Source organism: Thermothelomyces thermophilus, chromosome 1 (assembly GCF_000226095.1).
Source record: "Thermothelomyces thermophilus ATCC 42464 chromosome 1, complete sequence".
NCBI lineage: Eukaryota > Fungi > Ascomycota > Sordariomycetes > Sordariales > Chaetomiaceae > Thermothelomyces > Thermothelomyces thermophilus.
In genome coordinates, this window is record NC_016472.1 from 164,846 (window position 1) to 182,586 (window position 17,741).

At 54.5% G+C, this 17,741-nt stretch overlaps 2 protein-coding genes across 2 annotated transcripts; both read left to right on the forward strand.

The window, feature by feature from the left end:
• The first annotated feature begins 10,291 nt into the window (after nt 1-10,291).
• Nucleotides 10,292-12,508, forward strand: MYCTH_2294033 (glycosyltransferase family 2 protein). The gene is made up of 4 exons (XM_003658312.1): nt 10,292-10,619; nt 10,696-11,577; nt 11,720-12,014; nt 12,077-12,508. The coding sequence occupies exons 1-4, from the start codon at nt 10,534-10,536 to the stop codon at nt 12,317-12,319; spliced, it is 1,506 nt and encodes a 501-aa protein (XP_003658360.1). The 5' UTR covers nt 10,292-10,533; the 3' UTR covers nt 12,320-12,508.
• A 4,295-nt stretch (nt 12,509-16,803) lies between these two features.
• MYCTH_2121946 (uncharacterized protein) lies at nt 16,804-17,532 on the forward strand (the record flags this gene model as incomplete). The annotated part of the gene is made up of 3 exons (XM_003658313.1): nt 16,804-17,047; nt 17,240-17,304; nt 17,419-17,532. The coding sequence occupies 3 exons, from the start codon at nt 16,804-16,806 to the stop codon at nt 17,530-17,532; spliced, it is 423 nt and encodes a 140-aa protein (XP_003658361.1).
• Between the last annotated feature and the right edge of the window lie 209 nt (nt 17,533-17,741).

A 17,741-nucleotide genomic window follows, 5' to 3' on the forward strand; every position in this document is an offset into this window, starting at 1 on the left:
CGGGCAATCTCCTTCGGAGTGCCCGTTGACGGCCGGGGCCAAATCGTCTAAGGGGACACGCAATCCAATGTCCGAGGTCCGTCGCAGTAAGACAGGCAATCCGCGGACGGTTCTGTCGCAGTCCTGAGGCTCTCCGGACGAGCCGAAGCAGCGGGAGCGATGATTGAGACAGTTATGGCCCAGTCACCGAGAAGATTAAAAAAAGGACCAAAATCCTCAGTGGAGAGTTATCGGGACCCGACCGCTGGGAAGAGAGAGCGAAGCTAAAGGCGTGGGTTTTGGGGGGAGGGGAAGGGGAAAATAAGAGGTTGTTCTTGTTTTTGGCGACGAGACCGACGGAGAACCATCACCAGCGCCCTGATCGGCGGAAGCACACCGATTTCAGCCTCATTCCACTCTGGCCTTCATGTGCGACTGTGGGGAAGAGGAGGGGTTGGCAAGGGTGCCTCGCCCGGGGCCTGGGATACGTTGCGGGGCACTGAAACCGATCCAATGAGCGGTCAGCCGTCGCGCATCGTCAGCCACACGCTCTTCCCGTTGCGCGTCGCAGCAATTGGTCGGACGGCCTGAATCCGGGCAGCTGGATGGCTGGCTCCTCTTCGATTGGCCACGGCCAAGAGAACGGGCCTTTCGCCCGCGAAGGTGTCCGTCTCGAGCACGGCCCAGTCAGAGACGTCATCAACGCTCTCGACACAACCAACACATGCAACAAGAATGCGTCTGAATTTGTCGGCTGCCGATTGCGGTTTTTTTTTTTTTTTGCTACGAAGTTTGCTTTTGTTCTTGTGGTGGTGGTGACGAGACTGGCTCGACGCGGAACTCGCGGCTTGTCTACGGAGTAGCTAACGGCGGTCAAGACAACCCCGGATCGTGAGGGCCCCATATAGTGTATGAGACCAAAGGTTGATAGCGCAATCCGGATGCAGGCGACCCTGATCTGGTGGTGGCCACCGCACCCGGCCGTTCGATCCCGTCCCGCCGGCGTGCCCCTCATCAGCACCAACGCGGACGCGAGCCGTTCCACCCCCTTGAAAGCAGGGGAAGAGCGCGATGTGCTCGACTCTTGGTCTGTTGTTTGACTTGCGCGCTCTTCACTAGCGAGCTTCACACTAGCGAGCTCACCATACACTAGTGTAGACTTCACCACACACAACACGCAAGAATAAACATCGAATCTCGGCGGATGCGGGGTGCGAAGCAATATCGCACCCTATCGCGATACCAATGCGAGTGGGGGGAGAAGACGATGAGGGTAAGAAAGAGGACGCTGGAGCAACCCGACTCGGGTCCGCCCCGTTGCCGTGGCAGGGGAAGGACCTGGACCATTCTCGCCGCCGGAGCGGCCCTCCACTCGCCATCGCCGTTAACGTTGCAATGTCCGGCTCAAGTGCCTCTTTTTTGGCTCCTCCGGGTTCTTCTCGCTCTCGGCGCTTTCCTTACCCAATCTGCTGGTGTTTGTGTTCTGCCCAGGGCAGTGGACTCCCCTTTGTCAACCCCACGTCTTCGTCCTTGGCCCCTCCTTTTACGCGGCAATAAAAAATAAAATAAAAAACGCCAATACAATCCACCACGTTAGCCTGTCTCGCAACTCCCACGAGGGAATTTTCCAGGGGCAAGACATTGGCGGACACATTATACTCCAGATCGGGTTGTTTCAGAACGCTTCTGTTCGTCCCATGCCCATGGAAAATTCAGTCCCTGTTGATCTCGGGCATGCTACAACGGCACGGTCTTGCCGAGCTCCCCGGGTGGAGCCTCAGGACGGCGGTGAGAAGTGGGGGATTGAAAGGCGGTGGGCAAAGGTGTCCGCCGCTGGAGCGATGCTGCGCGGTGACCACGGCAACTGCCGCAAATCCCTCCTTCCCTACGCAGTAATCCAAAAGAATTTCTGAGCATTTCTCGACGGTGATCAGGCCATCATAAAACACGAAGCCGCTTGTCTTGTCGATGGGTGAAGTGGACCATCCGATGGCCGCAGTTTCCCCCTCTTTTCTTACCTCGGTAAGACGACCGACAGGCCTTCGAGATCTCTACGTGGAGTCCGTCAACTTCGAAGAACCTCGTCATAGTTCGCTCTATCTTCCTCTTCCTCTTCTTCTTTGTTCTTCTTCTTCTTCTTTGTTCTTCTTCTTCTTCTTTGTTCTTTCGTTCCTTCTTTGTTGTTCTTCCACATTCTGTGTTCCTGTTCCTCTGTAACTCGATCAAAATCGAATACATGATCAAAGGTCTAGTTTCATCGCGTCTTTGACATTCGATGGTCGCCTATACAGGATGATCCTTATTTTCGCTTCCTCAAAGAGGAAGGGCGTCCTGATCAGAAACTGTAAGCAGAGCAAATGGAGGTGGCATTAGTGCTTCACGTTCCAGGGCCCTTCTTTTAAAGAGATGGATAAGTAGATAGAACTAGCTGAATAGCTAGTAATAGCCTAGGTTTAAGAAGCTTAAAGGTTAAAGACTTAAGCTTTTTCTATAGTAATTTCTTAAGAAAGAGGGAAAGACGACCCAGACCAAATCGGCCTCTATACGGAGTAGCGATAGACGCCCTCCCCCCTCCATGACATGTCCCGCCCGCACACCACAGCATGACTTACCATCATGACAACCAGGACCTCGAAATTAGCATCATCACATTGTTCTGAAAACTGCCTGCCCATATCCTCTATAGTCCGCCTCTAGGTTAGAGCATAAAATGGAGAAGAATAGGACAGGAAGGACAGATAATCGAGGAGACTACAGGTCACGATATAAAGAGAGAGTGTATTAAGGGAGAGATATTTCCGCCGTGCCGAAGCACACCGCACACTTAGCCGGCGAGATGGCCCTGGATGCGTCTCAAGCCTTCCCGTTGGCCAAAAGTCAGACCCAGGATAGCTTGGGAGGATGAGGCTCGATTGATCCCGTCTTGATTTCTAGATTCAGGGGCAGCGTATTCGAGGAAGGCTACAGTTTGGGGAGACTAGCCCTCCCACCTGCCTCCTCACCACGGCGGGCGGTTGTCGATTTGCCAGTCACGGCCACTGCCGACTGGTAGACTACGCCGTTGATGGCCCTGGGTTGTTCATGCATTCCATCAGTCTCAAGCCAAGGCCCGGAAAGGGAATCAGTTGCCCCAATTCGGCTCCGCAACGGCGGCCTACCATGGGAATGTCCTCGGAATTTGTGAGGTCTCCAAGAGCCACGGGGTCGTGTCGCAGCAAGGAAAGGCGTCTGCAGACAAAAAGTTGAGTGTTCCAGAGGGGGGGTAAAACCGCTCCGTTTCGGCTTGATCATCCGTATTCTACGCCATGATCTGCGGAGATGTCGTGCGACAGAAATCGAGAAATTCCCTCTTCGGTGCGCGGACCCGGTTCGCCGTCCGGAGCGGTCCCGTGATGGAGGTACACGCCCCCTCCCGTACACGAGAGCGCCTAGAAGAGCATACAGTAATTGGCTTGGACAGGCGGCAGCTTGCTTTGCCTTGTCCTTCCATTCTTTACCTCGTCACAACGGAGAACGCTGAGCGGCAACACCCCCAACCCCACCGCCCTTCCCCGGGAGAAGTCAGCTATGCTCATCCCTCTGCCCAGGTGAAAGGCATTCCAGCTGATCAACCTCATCAGACTTCGTTTTCGAGATCATCAATTTTGAGTGGCGTTGATAGAAGTACCCGTTATCGCCAATAGGAGGTCCGAGAGGAGGTCAACATCATCGTGAGAGACCACTTCCTTCCTCTCCAGGCAGTCTTCTCCTCAGCAGCCCGCCACGTTTGTCTAGTGTCTACAACAGATCTTTTGTACGTCGACGGTAGTAGGAGTGACATCTGTACGACCATTTCCCGAGAAGCGAGCCCAAACACGGCAGCACTGCCCGATACGAAGAGTACCAAAGCAAGAAGGAAACGGCCTGCAGGTTTGGAGGGGCACTTTAACTTTGGATCTTAGTTCGAATACTCGAACATCCTGGTGGTTATTACGTAGCCTTTGTATCTCCGTACACCTCTAGAATTACATCGACACGCCTAACGAGACGTCGACTCTCTCGTGTCTTGGCCACCAGCGGCAGGCCTGGGACTCACAGGAGGTGGTGCACCTTGTTTCGACGAAGTAGAGCTGACGATTGGGGGCTGAGGTGGCGATGCTTGTTATTTCGCGGGGCTCTGAAGGCAAGTGACCTACTGTAGTACGCAGGTGTGGCGGGATATGCGGGTCCAGCTGTGTCGGATGCTGTCGACAGCGGGCCGACAAAGTTGGCTTCAATCTCAGAATAGCTGTGTCTCCGCCAACCAGAAATCATATAGCATCGTTCCCCTCAACTTCGTCAAGCTTCTGGCCCTTTGTGGGCTGAACTGTGTGTCACGAAAATCTCTCTAGCAGGACGAATGCAGACCCGACTCAGCCAGAGACCAATCTCCGCGGCCTCTGGGTATGCAATGCACCCGAATGGTACGGGCTTTGCCGTAGAATCGGGGACCGTCCTCTCGTTTCCGTCATTGCGGTCGAACTGTTGTTGTGGAAAGGACAACAAGATACGGCCACGCGGCGGACAGGTCGTCACAGACACTTCCTTGCCACAACACGGGAGAAGACGTCAGAAAACCGAAGAGAAGTTTGTCAGCGCTTCCTGCCGTTCCTCCCTTGTTTGGAGTAGGCCCTTCGCAGGACCAGAACCACCAGAGCACGATCTCGTCGTCGGTGGTCGACTGCGTCCATGATGCGGCACAGACCAGCCATGTCCAAGAGTGCTGAAAACATTCCTCCTTCGCCGGGGAAAGTTACAACGATGCTGTTGCAGACGAATCACGGCGGTCCGGTTCTCGTACATACCTCGCGAACGGGGCGGTATCGGTTTGGCCGACGGGTCGGTGCCGGTTCTCATTCTCCCTGTAGGACCTCTTTCAGGGTCGCTTGTGCCGCCTGCGTAGCCCATTCAATCCGCGTCAAGCCAGCCAACCAGCCGGGCCGAACGCTGGCCGTACATTGGCCTCTGTAGAACAGGGGAGATAATTCCCTGGGTTTCGAAAGCTGCTTGGGGCCGAAACGTCACGATCCTGCCGCGTAGTTCGATGGGATTCGCTGGTTTAAACCTGTCCGCCTGCGTCAGCGAAGCCGGACAACGCATGGGGTGGGAACAGAATGCAACCGAGACTCTGGGGTATATGCAAGACAAAGACGCGCCATGGAGAACGTGAAGAGAAAAATTTGATCACCCTTGCTCGCCGGCCATGCTGGCAAACCGATACCTCTTCCGTCGTCATTTCAGTCGAATCTTGCAAAGCCTCTCGAAGAGATCTTAATCCGCAGAACATGCCACGTTTAGTGGCATAAATAGAGCCACGGGTACGAACAGCAAAGGTAGCGTGGGCATTATCCCAGATCGTCCGCTTCTCGCGGAACAGCCTTCCTGCTTCCGCGAGCTATGTCCTCCCGCTCAACCCGCGTTGGGGCCCGGCAATCCATTACAACGCCAGTGGGCCCCGAGACGACTCGGCTCGGAAAGTGGACGAGAAGAAGCCCTAACGTCCGTTGTGGAGTGCCTCGCGGGATGCATAAGGCGTGACCGGCACGGTATGCATGCGTAGCATTCGGCGGAGGCAACCTTGCTTCCCTTGTCGTAAAGGAAGCCAAGTGTTGCGCCTAAAGTCCAGCTCAGGGACATTTACGCGGCGGTTAAATTGAAGGAGAAAGAAAGAAAAGTGAGAGAAGAAAAGGAAAAGGAAGAAAGAGAGGAAAGGAAAAAGAAGAAGGTAAATCAGAGTATGACAAAAGGAGTGAATATCTGATATGCTGGTGCAACGCTGCTGCAGTCCCGTTGTTGATCGAAAGGACGCTCTTAGAATCCAGAGAACCTGCCAGGAACGCCGGTCCGTTGTAAGCCACCAGATTGCACAATGACCGGGGCTGGAATAAAAGACAAACACAGACCCGGAAACGCCTGATCCATGGAACCGCGAACGAACAATTTCAACGCGCTAAAAACCGTCCGCAAGGCTGTCGGCTCAGGTGATCAGCGCAGGAGCAACAAAGCTTTTGACGGTTGCTGCGAATGTTCCAAAGACCGCCCCGGCACGGTGGCTGACCCGATTTGGAGTACAATGATTGTCTGAGGAGAGCACATACCATTGATGCGGGAGTGTTCTGGAGTCTCTGCGCATCTTGAAACCACCCGGGCCCGCCCGACAGAAGGGTAGCAACTGGCGGAAGGAACAACGCGGGTTGGTTTGGTAGCCACAGCCAAACATGGAAATGGCGTGGAAAGAACGTGATGCCTTCTGGGGCCACTACGGGTAAGAGTAACACTTTCGAAGCTCGACTGCACCCAACCTGCCAGTGGAAGATACGCTGCGCGGTACGTCTAGGGCGAACATAAGGTCCCCATGCTGAGGCCTAGACAAGAGAGATGAGGCGGGCTTAATTTCTCGTCCTACGTCTTACTCATTAATGGATTTGCTTGACTGTTCTTGAACGACCTTCGAGTTCTCAAATTTGCCAGCCCACAAACTCGCGGCCCCAGGTAGAATGGGGTTCGACCCTGCCCGTAAGGTGGGGATGAATCTCGCCTTGGCAAGCGGTCGCTCCCGAAGCCGACCGGGAGGGGTCTACGCGCTATCGAGCTCTAAATTTACTCGAACAAAAAGGCATCAACAACGATCTTTGTCTTGCTCCCACACTCTCCGCGCGCGCCACCAGCCGAAGTTTTTCGGGAACGGCTTTCTCTCTATCAGCTTCAGATATGTCCGTTGCTAGTAAGTGCTAGCGCATCTCAAATTGCTGAGCACGATAGGGTTGGTGGAACATATCGCCGCGCTGGTTCTTTCTCGCTCCCTTCCCGCCCCTTGAATTCGGCAGACTTCCCGCGGGAGGATCTCCGGTTTCAGCACCCGAGCGTTTCCTAAGTTATCTCCTCATCACCCGGGTCAATGCAGTCAACAGCAGCACAGAGTACGGATTACAACGTCCACTATTGCTCAAATACCGTAGAGCATGTGGGACGGGTCACTGTCAACCGAGGGTTGGGGACCCGGGATGCCGAATGGCGTCGATCAACGACAGGAACGGCCGAATCCGGCCTTAATAAGAGACCAAGTGTGTTATGTTGGCACGACGGGAGACCTGTTTGCCAGTGTTTGGCTCTCGGCCCATTCCATACCAGTACACTCCAGGCAGAAGTCGATTGTTTTGCAACCCTGTCCGTGCAGATATTCAACAGGGGCAGACGGGCAAACCTCCCGAACTCGCCGCTATCTCTTCAGTTGGTTGAGGGTTTCGTTGCGGGCAGGCGAGTGGGGCATTGGACCCTTTCAGATCCGCGGGCAAGGCCAGCCCGCGCCGGACCCTGGCACGTCCATGGTCTGAGTTGTGTTTGGCACTCACCGAGGCATGCACTGGGTTCCTCCTTTCCAGGGTTTCCAGGGGTTGCCATTGGACCAGAGGCAGACAGGAGTTTTGACAGCGTCGACTCATCAAATCCACGTCGACACGGCCGAATGTTTCGATATCTCTGGCGGCACCGGCTTCGTGCGCACCTCTAATCACCTGCGGACCGTCCAGTGGAATGTTTGGGCGCACGGATCACGTAACCGTATCCTCTCGTACTGCGTACCCATCCGTACCTGGACTGTGTATGTAATGTATGTATGTATGTATGTACTCCGTACGTACGTACAGTACATAGTACATGAATACAGAGTCGTACAGTTAGCGAGCTGTTTGAGAGGGGACTTCTGAGGACGACCGGCGCCGGCTCCGACCGGCCGGTGGCCAGCGCGACGTTTGGCCCGCCGTCGTTGATCGGTTGGAGGGAATGAGACAGACGCACTTAACCGGCCCGTCACGAATCGACCCGACACACCAGGCACAGTCGGGCTTCGGGACAGAAACACACAGCACCGCCATTAGCGGAGCTTCACACGGCCTGTCGGCCGACCCTGATTCCGCCCCAGCTCTGGCGCAGTACATTCGGTTGTCCTCGCCCGATTGCGAGTCCTTGGATCGCGGGGCCTACCCTTTTGGGGCAACCCACTGACGGCTAGGAGAGAGGGGCGCCGGTGCGGGTGCAATTTGGAGAAACCTGGAGTTGCATTTAGCGCAGGGTCCATCCTGGAGGTTCTGTCCTTCAAACCCACCTAATGCCGCCCAGCCCCAACAAGCCCTGGGTAATCTCCCACCCACTGTGATGTCCAGCAGGTTAATCGCGGGAATGAGGCAAGAAAATAGGAGCCGACAATAATAAGTCCACAGTGCATATCAGGGTTGAGAATGGGAGCCAGTCGGCAGGCTGAGCAAGTTCAAGCACGAGAGCAGTCTCTCAGCGAGAACTTCGAGGCGAAGTCGAGAAGCAACTGGGAGAAGCCAGTTGGATTGTGAGTTGGCCTCAGCGTCGCCAAGAGGGACTAGCCCGCAGCTCCACCAAGCACTCCAGTTCCCCTTACACTACGAACCCATGTCGATTTGCGGCGGGAAAACATCTCTGCAAAATGAGCCGCGCGCCTTGTGCAAATACCGTTGACTCGTCACTGTTCGTCAACCATGAGGTCGGGCGGAACGGAGATCGATCAATTTGGCGAGCTGTTATCGATTCATCCTTGGCCTCTGTGGACCGTGAAGTCCGGCGCTGATTGACCATTCCTTCGCTAATGACGGTCCCCAAAAATTCCCCGCCATGCAATACTGTTCAGCAGCAACCGCCACTAGCGGTAGCCTGGTATTGGTAAGATTGGTAAGGGAAACTGAGAAGCTCATTGTCCTCCAGCGACCATCAGTCAACCAGTCTTGGAGTCGCCGAGGCTGACGAAAGCCTGGCTTTGAAGGACAAGAGAATTCACTATTCCAAAGTGGTGACAAAGGCAGACCCTCACGTGGATACTTTAGCAGTATGTATGGACGTACATTGGGACGAATACTTGGTTTTTTCTCAAGATTATCTCCTCCAGGACTGGCTGGTGGATCGAGGACCGCTGACTCCGCACCACCACTCTAAAAACCTCGGTGTCTGGCCCAGTTTGCAGCATGCAAAGCCATCTCTGGTTGGGAATCACGCACGCCACAATACCCTCAAAAAAGGTGACAGAAAAAAACGCAGATAACAGTCAGCAACGCAGAATGCTTCGTTCGCTCGTATGGTAAGGGAGGGTGAAATCGAAGAGGAAAGAATTGCAACACATCGGGGAATCATTCACTCAAAGGGACGTGGGGTGCCCTCCCTGGCTTTGTCGCACGCCCCCTCCTTGAACTGCATGCAAACACCCCGAAGGGAACATGGGCTCGTGTAGGGACACCCCCCCCCCCTCCTTTTTCCCTGATTCCGATTCGAACTCGCTTCGCCTGCTACTCCGTATGGATGTGCGGTTCCTCAGCCAATCTGCGCGCAATGTACGGAGTAGTAGGGTATGGTAATGCACGGTCAGACATGGGACATGGGGCTGTATGTACGGATTACTGTGTAGTGTACATACATGCTGCGGACAGGCTACCCTGCACACGGATTTTTTTTATTTTACCTGCATCTCACCAAGTCGGACTATCTCTCGATTTCCACTGTGCCGAAGGCCACGCAGCAAGGGAGGTACATACATCCTCGTCAAAAACCCAGTGCAGGCCGACGGGTGACAGTACGGGGGTTAGGTGCTGCACCCTTGAGATTGCATCGCACCCTGGCGGGCTTGTTCGGAGCACAATCGTTACATGCAGAGAACGCCTGCCGAGCCGCGGCGCAGTAGTGTACTTTCAAGGTACCATCTTCTTCAAGAGTTCTCGCCTCTTCAACCCCCCCTCCCTCATACTTGTTCCCACCTACAGATACATTGGTTTCCGGGACCTGTTAAGTAACAGTCTCAATGCCTGTCCTACCTCCTGCTTTCGCTTGCCTTCCACTTGCACCTGCCTATATATCCCGTCGTTCCTTCCCGAGTCTAGACCTCCCGGAGTTCTAGGACACCTCACCTTTTGTTCTTTCCTCTCGTTGTCTTCTTTTCGTCCTCGGACATAATAGCAACCACCCGGCCTCTGCAATGGCCTTGCTCCATTAAGCCCCCGCCATCTCGTCCTTTTTTGCCTGTCTATCATTCTCGGCATCCGCCATTGTCTCGGCAGGAGTAGCCTACGTCGGTCGTTTTATCTGCCTCCTGCCGTAGCTTGAGCCCTGGATGCGGCCGCTTTTGTGAACGCCACACGAACGCTCCTGCCTTACCCTGAGAGGTACCCGATGCGGGAGAGCCTTCATAGCAGTCCCATCCCTTCCCGCCTTCCCAACGACCCACGGCCCAGGTTCGGCCTTGATTCTGTCCATGACACGGCGGTGCCGTCTCTGCCTCGTCAGACCAGCTGCTCTCGCTCATGCCCGACCCGGCTTGGTCTAACTTGCTACCCTTGAGACCGTCTCCGGAACCTGGATCACACCGTCTGTTTTTCCTTGCCGACTCGCACCCCGGCGTGAGGTGCTCGCGCATGCCCACGAGGCAAAAAGGGAGATAAACCCTGGACAGCTCGATATTGCTTTGCAAGAACCACGGCCACAAACTCGCCCTTTTTATTTTCTACGCTTGCTCGTTCCGGCATCATGGCTACATTAATGGACCTCATGTTTCCCCGCCTAGATTTTCTCTGGTCTACGAGATTTTGGGCCATTTTTCATACGGTACTCTGGTATGATGGCTTTCCCTAGCCTAGCACAACCCTTCCCTCCACGCCACTCGTTCAAGAGGCTAAAACGATGCTGCAGGCTTTGGCGCTACGTTCGACTGATTGTTCACTGCATCAGCCATTGGGCTTACAAATCGAAGGAGCCAAACTGGGAAAACCCGAGGTACACATCCCAGGATGTCACGGTGGTCATCCCTACCATCCATAACCGCCCCGAAGAGCTGCGCCCCTCACTCGAGAGCATCCTGGCCTGTAAGCCGGCGAAATTGGTTCTCGTGACGACGTGGAACAAGCACGAGGCGCTGAGCCGGGTGGCGGCGACCCTGCGCATGCCGGATCCTGCTTCTCCGGTCGAGATCGAAGTGCTGCATGTCGATAAGGCGAACAAGCGCCTACAGGTCTGCAAAGCGCTGGAAGATGACCACGTCAGGACGTCAATCACGGTCATGGCCGATGACGACGTGGAGTGGCCGTCGACCTTGATGCCCTGGCTCCTCGCACCGTTCGAGGACGACCGGATGGGCGGGGTGGGAACTTGCCAACGGGTGAAGCGCGTCGTCGATGGAGATATCATGACGCGCATCTTCAACTGGCTGGGGGCGGCCTACATCGAGCGACGCAATTTCGAGATCTCAGCGACGCATAACATCGACGGCGGGACGTCGTGCATGTCCGGGCGCACGGGTGCTTACCGGACCGAGATCTTAAAAAGCTACAGTTTCTTGGACAACTTCAAGAATGAAAAGTGGGGAAGGTACATCCTCAACGCCGACGACGACAACTTTGTGACTCGGTGGCTGGTCGCTCACCAGTGGGAGACTTGGATCCAGTATAATTCTGAGTGTGAGATCGAGACGACGCTCGAAAACAGCACCAAGTTCCTCTACCAGTGCTCCCGCTGGGCAAGGAGCAACTGGAGAAGCAACTGGACCAGTCTGGTGCGCGAGAGATACGTGTGGACGTAGGTCATCCCCCGCCCCACCGAGGCGCCGCCCCCCCTTTTTGTTTTGGGAAAAACCTTTTTTTTTTGAAAAAAAAAAGAAAGAAAGAAAATAATTTTTATTTTTTTGGCTCCTGGACGGCTGAACTGACCTCTTGCACAGCCAGCAGCCGTGGTGCACCTACGCGCTACATCTTACGACCTTCACCTCTCTGGCTTTCGTGGTCGACCCTCTCTTGCTCTTCTCTTGCTGGTGGGGCACGGAGAATTGGGAGCCTAGGAATCGACACATTCTGCTCTGGGCGGAAATCGCATTCATGTTTGGTTTTACCAAGGTAGTGAAGCTGGTTGGTTTATTTCGAAAGAATCCGAGAGACATCGTCTTTCTTCCGGTGTCCATTGTGTTTGGCTACTTCCACGGCCTGATCAAGTTGTGGGCACTCTTCACGCTCAAGAAGGTAAATACTGGGTGCTCTCCTCCTCCTCTTTCCCACACAACTCCCTTCTAACGGAAACACAGACATCCTGGGGCAGCCGAGAGGATGGTGATGAGCACAACACTTTCCGCTTGCAGGAGAAGCCTCGTCCCAGTCAGAGCATGGCGACGCCGCCTTACGGACCAGACTTGCCAAAGGCGATCAAATACCCGAGATTGTCGCAACCCCGCCGCGTGGCTGCGTGCTCAGAAAAGCGGAAGCCTATTGGTTGCATGTCTCCGGCGGAAGCTCCCTACCAGCAAACGGCCAAACTTCCAGTGCACTGAGGTAGCACCACCAACCGGCAGCGGCTACTGCTGACTTACTAAAGGGCCGTAGACTGTCTCCAACAGGGAGGCGCGTCTCACCCACCTGGCTCGATGAATGATAACGACTCATGGCTGAATGAACACCGGATTTCGTTTGGGTCTCCCATTGGCACCACGGATACAGGGTCGAGGTTGAACAGGACTCGACCGGGTCATGGAATGTTTCTAGGCATCTAGGCCAGCCATTTCTGGGCGCATCTTCATTTTCAAGGCACCGTGATATAAACAGGAATCGGGGCTTTGTCGGGGGTGGAAACACAAAAAGTTTACGCCTTTGGGATTTCCTAATTTCTCTTTCCTCCACATTTCCTCCTCGGAAAAAGGGAACCAGCTGCCATGCGGAACGGGAAGCCGATGACCCAAAATCATAATGATATTGGTAAAGAGGCAATGGGAGGATTGAACGCAAGAAGCAGGGATATTCGGCCTCTCCGGTGCATAGAATGCACGGAATATCTTTTTTTCTTTTCTTCCATTCCTTCTCTTTCTCTCCTGGTTTCTTCTTGTTCGTTCCGTCTATTTTTCTGTCCTATTTTTCTCCTCTCTTGGGTTGGGACGGTAATTAAAAAAAAAGGGGCGTGGCGAAGTCAAAGTGATTCCGGCGTGGGAAAATCAGTCACGGGGGAAAAGACGAGACGAGATCAGGAAACGTGTCGCACTAGAGAGTAGACTAGACCGACGCGACTACTAGTAATCGCTACACATTTACACCGTTTCGAGAAAGTAAGAGATACTAGTACATAGAACGGGAGTAAGGCTACCGAAACGGCAAATGCTTCGTGTCCCGTGACGTGGACGCTGCGAACTTGACGATGATGGATCCTGCCGACAAGGATCTTGGTTCACAGAGAGATTCCTGAACCATTTGGCCAATCAGAAATGGGTTGCCGTCCCGATTGGGATATCAGCAGCTGATCCTTGCTGTGGCCAGGTAGCGCGAATCAGGCCAATGCACGCCATCGTGCGTTTGCCGTTGGGCGTGGGACAGGCTTTCTGAGGACCACCAGAGCGGGCCCAGGTGGCACAGCATCGTCCAGGCGACACTACATACGCAACGCTAGCGTAGTGCACCGTAGTAGTGAATGTACTGTGCAGGTCAGGGTCCGCCGACACGACGGCGCCTTTGCCGCAGAGGGGCGTTCCCATCCGGTTCCTGAGTCCGGGGAGCTTGAATCTGACCATGACCGAGTGTGATGAGATATATATGGTATAAGTAAAGGTATTAAGGTAAGTAGGTACCCGTATATAGGTGCTGGAAGGTACCTTGATAGATGGTATACGGATTACACCACCAAATCTTCAAGCGTACCTGACTTACCAGGTAACTACCTAGGGAGGAGGGTAGGTGCCTTGGCCATCCAGACCTCACGGTAGCTAAGGCATCCCTACAGTTTTCCTGACAGACGCGGCAACTCTCCACGAGAGACGTAACCTATGGCAGAACTTTACTGGGGGGCTCGAAACAAGCCGTGGCCTGGTCAAGGCGTACCTCATCGGGAATGACGAACCTGGATCCGGGACCCCTCCCCCACGTTCCATCCTTGTTCATCACTTGCAGATGCGCCGGTCATGGACTACCCTGACAGGCACCTCGCATGAACGATCTCGCAGCTTACCAACGCGATTGGCTACCCCCCGCAGAAGAGCGATCAGGGACGGTACTAGGACTACAAGTAGTACTTGAAAGAGGTAGTCACTGGAATCGCCGTGGATGTGGATGGGGTGGCGGCGCTTGGATCGAATCGCAGCTCCCCTGCATTTGCTTCCAGGTTCCAGTATCCTTCTCGAGCACACCAGGCAGCCAAGGCAGCCAAGGCAGCCTAGGCTTCAAGTTCCATTTGTGGCCGAGACCCCTCCTACTCAACCCGCATTGCGCAGTTTCTGTTGTCACCCACAATGTGACAAGCGGCTCGATCCTCGACCCTGCCAACCTACTCGAACTCAATCCTCGGAGAAACGTCTCGATCCTGTAAACGATTGGTAGAGAGACGAAGAATCATCACAAACTACGGATGGCATGCGAGACAGCAGAGGTTAGACCTTGCACCGAAGGATGTCATTCGCGCCCTTCCCCGCCAGAGTTTACCCGGTAATGCGCCTCCCGCGCGGCTCACGCGGCGTTCAACAACGTCGAGATGGCAACGGATATGCGATGTCAGTGTGTTACCCAGAAACCAGGCTCTGGAGTCTTAGGCAGAAGGCATACTGCGTATCCCGTACGCCACGTGTTATATACGCGTTTTCACATCTTTCCCCCTACACGCAACAATACAGAGTAATCAGAAACACATAGTGTACGCCGGCTTTGCTGCACCGAATGTCTGCTTTTCGAGGACGCTTCCCAGCCGCAGAAGAGACGGAACCTGCATTAGTCGGCCCTCCATCAACGCCGTTGCCATCGTTGTCGCACACAGAATCACGAAGTTGCAGAGGACTCGGCACTAGCTGCAAGATACTTCGTACAGCACACATGAATCGACATCCATCCCTCGAGCGCGATACGACAGCAGAGGACGCGAATCATCATCCATCGGTGTTCACCAGATGGAAGCAGACGGAGGAGCTGTTCACTTAGCTGCCGGCTAATCTCGGCAACTCGACGTCGCCTTCAGCATCGGTTGGTGACCTCGTGACGACGCCTTTGCGGGTTGGAAGAACTACTCTATTTCACACCTCGACCACGGAACCCTCCCTCGCCGACACATGGTATTCACGGACGGCACGCGATCTTGCCTAAAGATTATCATGCAGATAGTCGACCGCGTTAGCACAGTGGACGTGCCGTGTCTCCAACTAGCCGTCGCCCGAGGCCAGGTGATCCCGATCCCCGTGAGCACTTGAGATCCCCAACACGAGCATGTACAGTCTCGCCGAAGACATCCACCTCGACGTGGCGTGCGATGCACTAGATCCATAATAGGCAAAGCGCCATCGACCAAATCGTCAAGCTGCATCGATCTACTCCGTACACTAGCGCACACTACACTAGTGCACCAGTGTACTGCGTCGAGGCGCTGACACTTCGGTGGACACTTGAAAGACCACGCCCAATACGGATTACGGAGTACGGATTAGTTAGCTACGATGAGCCGGCCGATCCCTGTGAGGATTTCCCGAGCCCTTCGTGAACCCCGGGGCGTGATTCTAGACAGTATGTATGTACCACCACCGAAACGGCTTCCCCCGCACCCTCACGCCCCCCCTCCCCGCAGCATCGACTGCTACAAACTTACTACGTATAGTACACCACTATTTATTTGTACGGGATTACACAAATGAGGTACCGATTCAGTTTTTACTTCTAGTGTACTGGGTCCACAGGATGGTGGGGGGGTAATGGCACACTCAATTTCACGAGCTGTCTGAGACAAAAGGGCATGTTTTGCAGAGGCGAGGCTTCGCTACTTCCCACATGTATGTACAGTACTATGTATGTACAGTACATACATACTATGATACACGACTCTACCTCTTTTCGGTGCTCTAGCATATAAGTAGTGTGGATATATGTATGTACATACATACACCACCCGCTCCTCTGTGTGTAGTTAGGAAGCCACTACTGCACCCCTCTGATGCAGATGCTGATGGGGGCGCCAGGGAACAGAAGCGGGATGATGCGAAGCGTTGAAGTGCCTCTCCTCGCAACCGAGCAATCGCCGTCATCTTCGTCCTCTCACCTCCGTCTGTGGCGTTTCGGAGAATTGAGCAGTCGGTAACTACTAGTACACAAGTAGTGTAACCCCAAGCCATCAGCTCGACGATCATTGTCTTGGATCTTTTTGTGCATTCACGTGGGACAGGACGATCTCGTGGCTGCGCCACGAAAAGGGCATGTTCTGGACCGAAAACCGGGAGACTGTGTATGTGTGTGTGCATGTGTGCATGCGTCCACGATCAGCACCCGGGCAGCTGGCCGCTCCCAGAAGACTACAACTTGATCTGTGTACACTAGTCGATGACAGACATGAGCATGGTCTCATCGGAGAAGGAGCCTGGCTGAGGGGCAGGAGTGGAGAAGAGGGCTACGTTAGGTGCGGAGGTAACCCTTGGGCAGCCAAGAGTGCCGCTAGACTCCATCCGCTTGCAGTAGCTCACACAGCAAGCCGTTCTCCGAGTGGAAACGGCACCTACATAGCTCAGGTATGTATTGTATGTACATACCAGGCAAGTACCTATCTCCCCGGCCTTCTTCCCATCCCGTCTTCCCCTCCCCTTCGAGAGAGCTCTGCCAGAGACTTGCATGTAGCATGGAATTGGAAGGGAACGCACCAGCAGCTTTCTCCTTCTCACGTCTGGCTGCCCGCTTTCAGCCGTGTTGTGCACAGGAGTACGTATTCCGCAGATCGCCTACGGCACTGCTGCGTCTGTGCAAAATATATATATATAAATAAATAAAAATAAAAAATAAAAAAAATAAAAAATACCCACTTTTTGGCATCATGCCGGATGTCGCACCCGCAGGTGCAAAGAGCAGTCGACACGCCATGGGATGCATGCGGTGCCACCTCATCAAGCATGTGGGAGGGCTTTCCGATGCAGCGCTTCCCGCCGCCGCGCCATGGCCGCGGCAAGCGAAATGCACGCCCGCGCCAGCGCCCACGGCAGTTAGGTCATGGCTCGAGGAAGAGAGCTGCAGTTTCATGACAAATGAGGGCGAATGGCGGGCTGTCGTCCACGGCGAAGGTGGGCCTGCCACATAGTATTGTCTACTACATACAGTATGCAACACACACCTACATAGTACTACCTACATACATAACACACACTTAACACGAAAATGCGCCCGCCGCAACGCTCTCAACGGGGCATGCTCCACGCAATGCAAGGTAGACTGCGGAACCGGAGGGTTGCTCATATCGTGCTCATACAAAGCAGGGAATGACCAAGGGGAGAAGAATGCCGGGAGGAAAAGACAGGTCACCAACGACGAGGCATACACAGTAGGGGACAGACAGATCGAGAAAGCAGAAAAGTTTTTTTTGCGTAGTAATTAATGATGATGGGCTCAAAACAGCCTGCGGTCTGGACGCTGGGGATCTGCGCGACCGGCATAGGTTGGGATGGGGAAACGGGCACGGCATGAAAATCACCGCCGCGATACCACCCTCCCTCCGAGCCGGGCGCCGGCGGGCTCGATCGGCACCCTCCTCCCTTCGGTCACAGAATAGGAGGCTCGTTGGTCCCGGCCTCGGAGGGACCGGGCGAGTGGGGGTGGGGGTGGAAGAGAGGAAGGGGGACGTCCAAGACTGTATACGGATTATACATGTACGGATGAAGGTATCGGAACCTGTCAAGAGAGGCGCCGCCCCCCTTCCCCCCTCCTCCTTCTTGCCCTGCGCTTTTTTTTTTTTTTTTTTTTTTTTACTTTCCCCTCCAT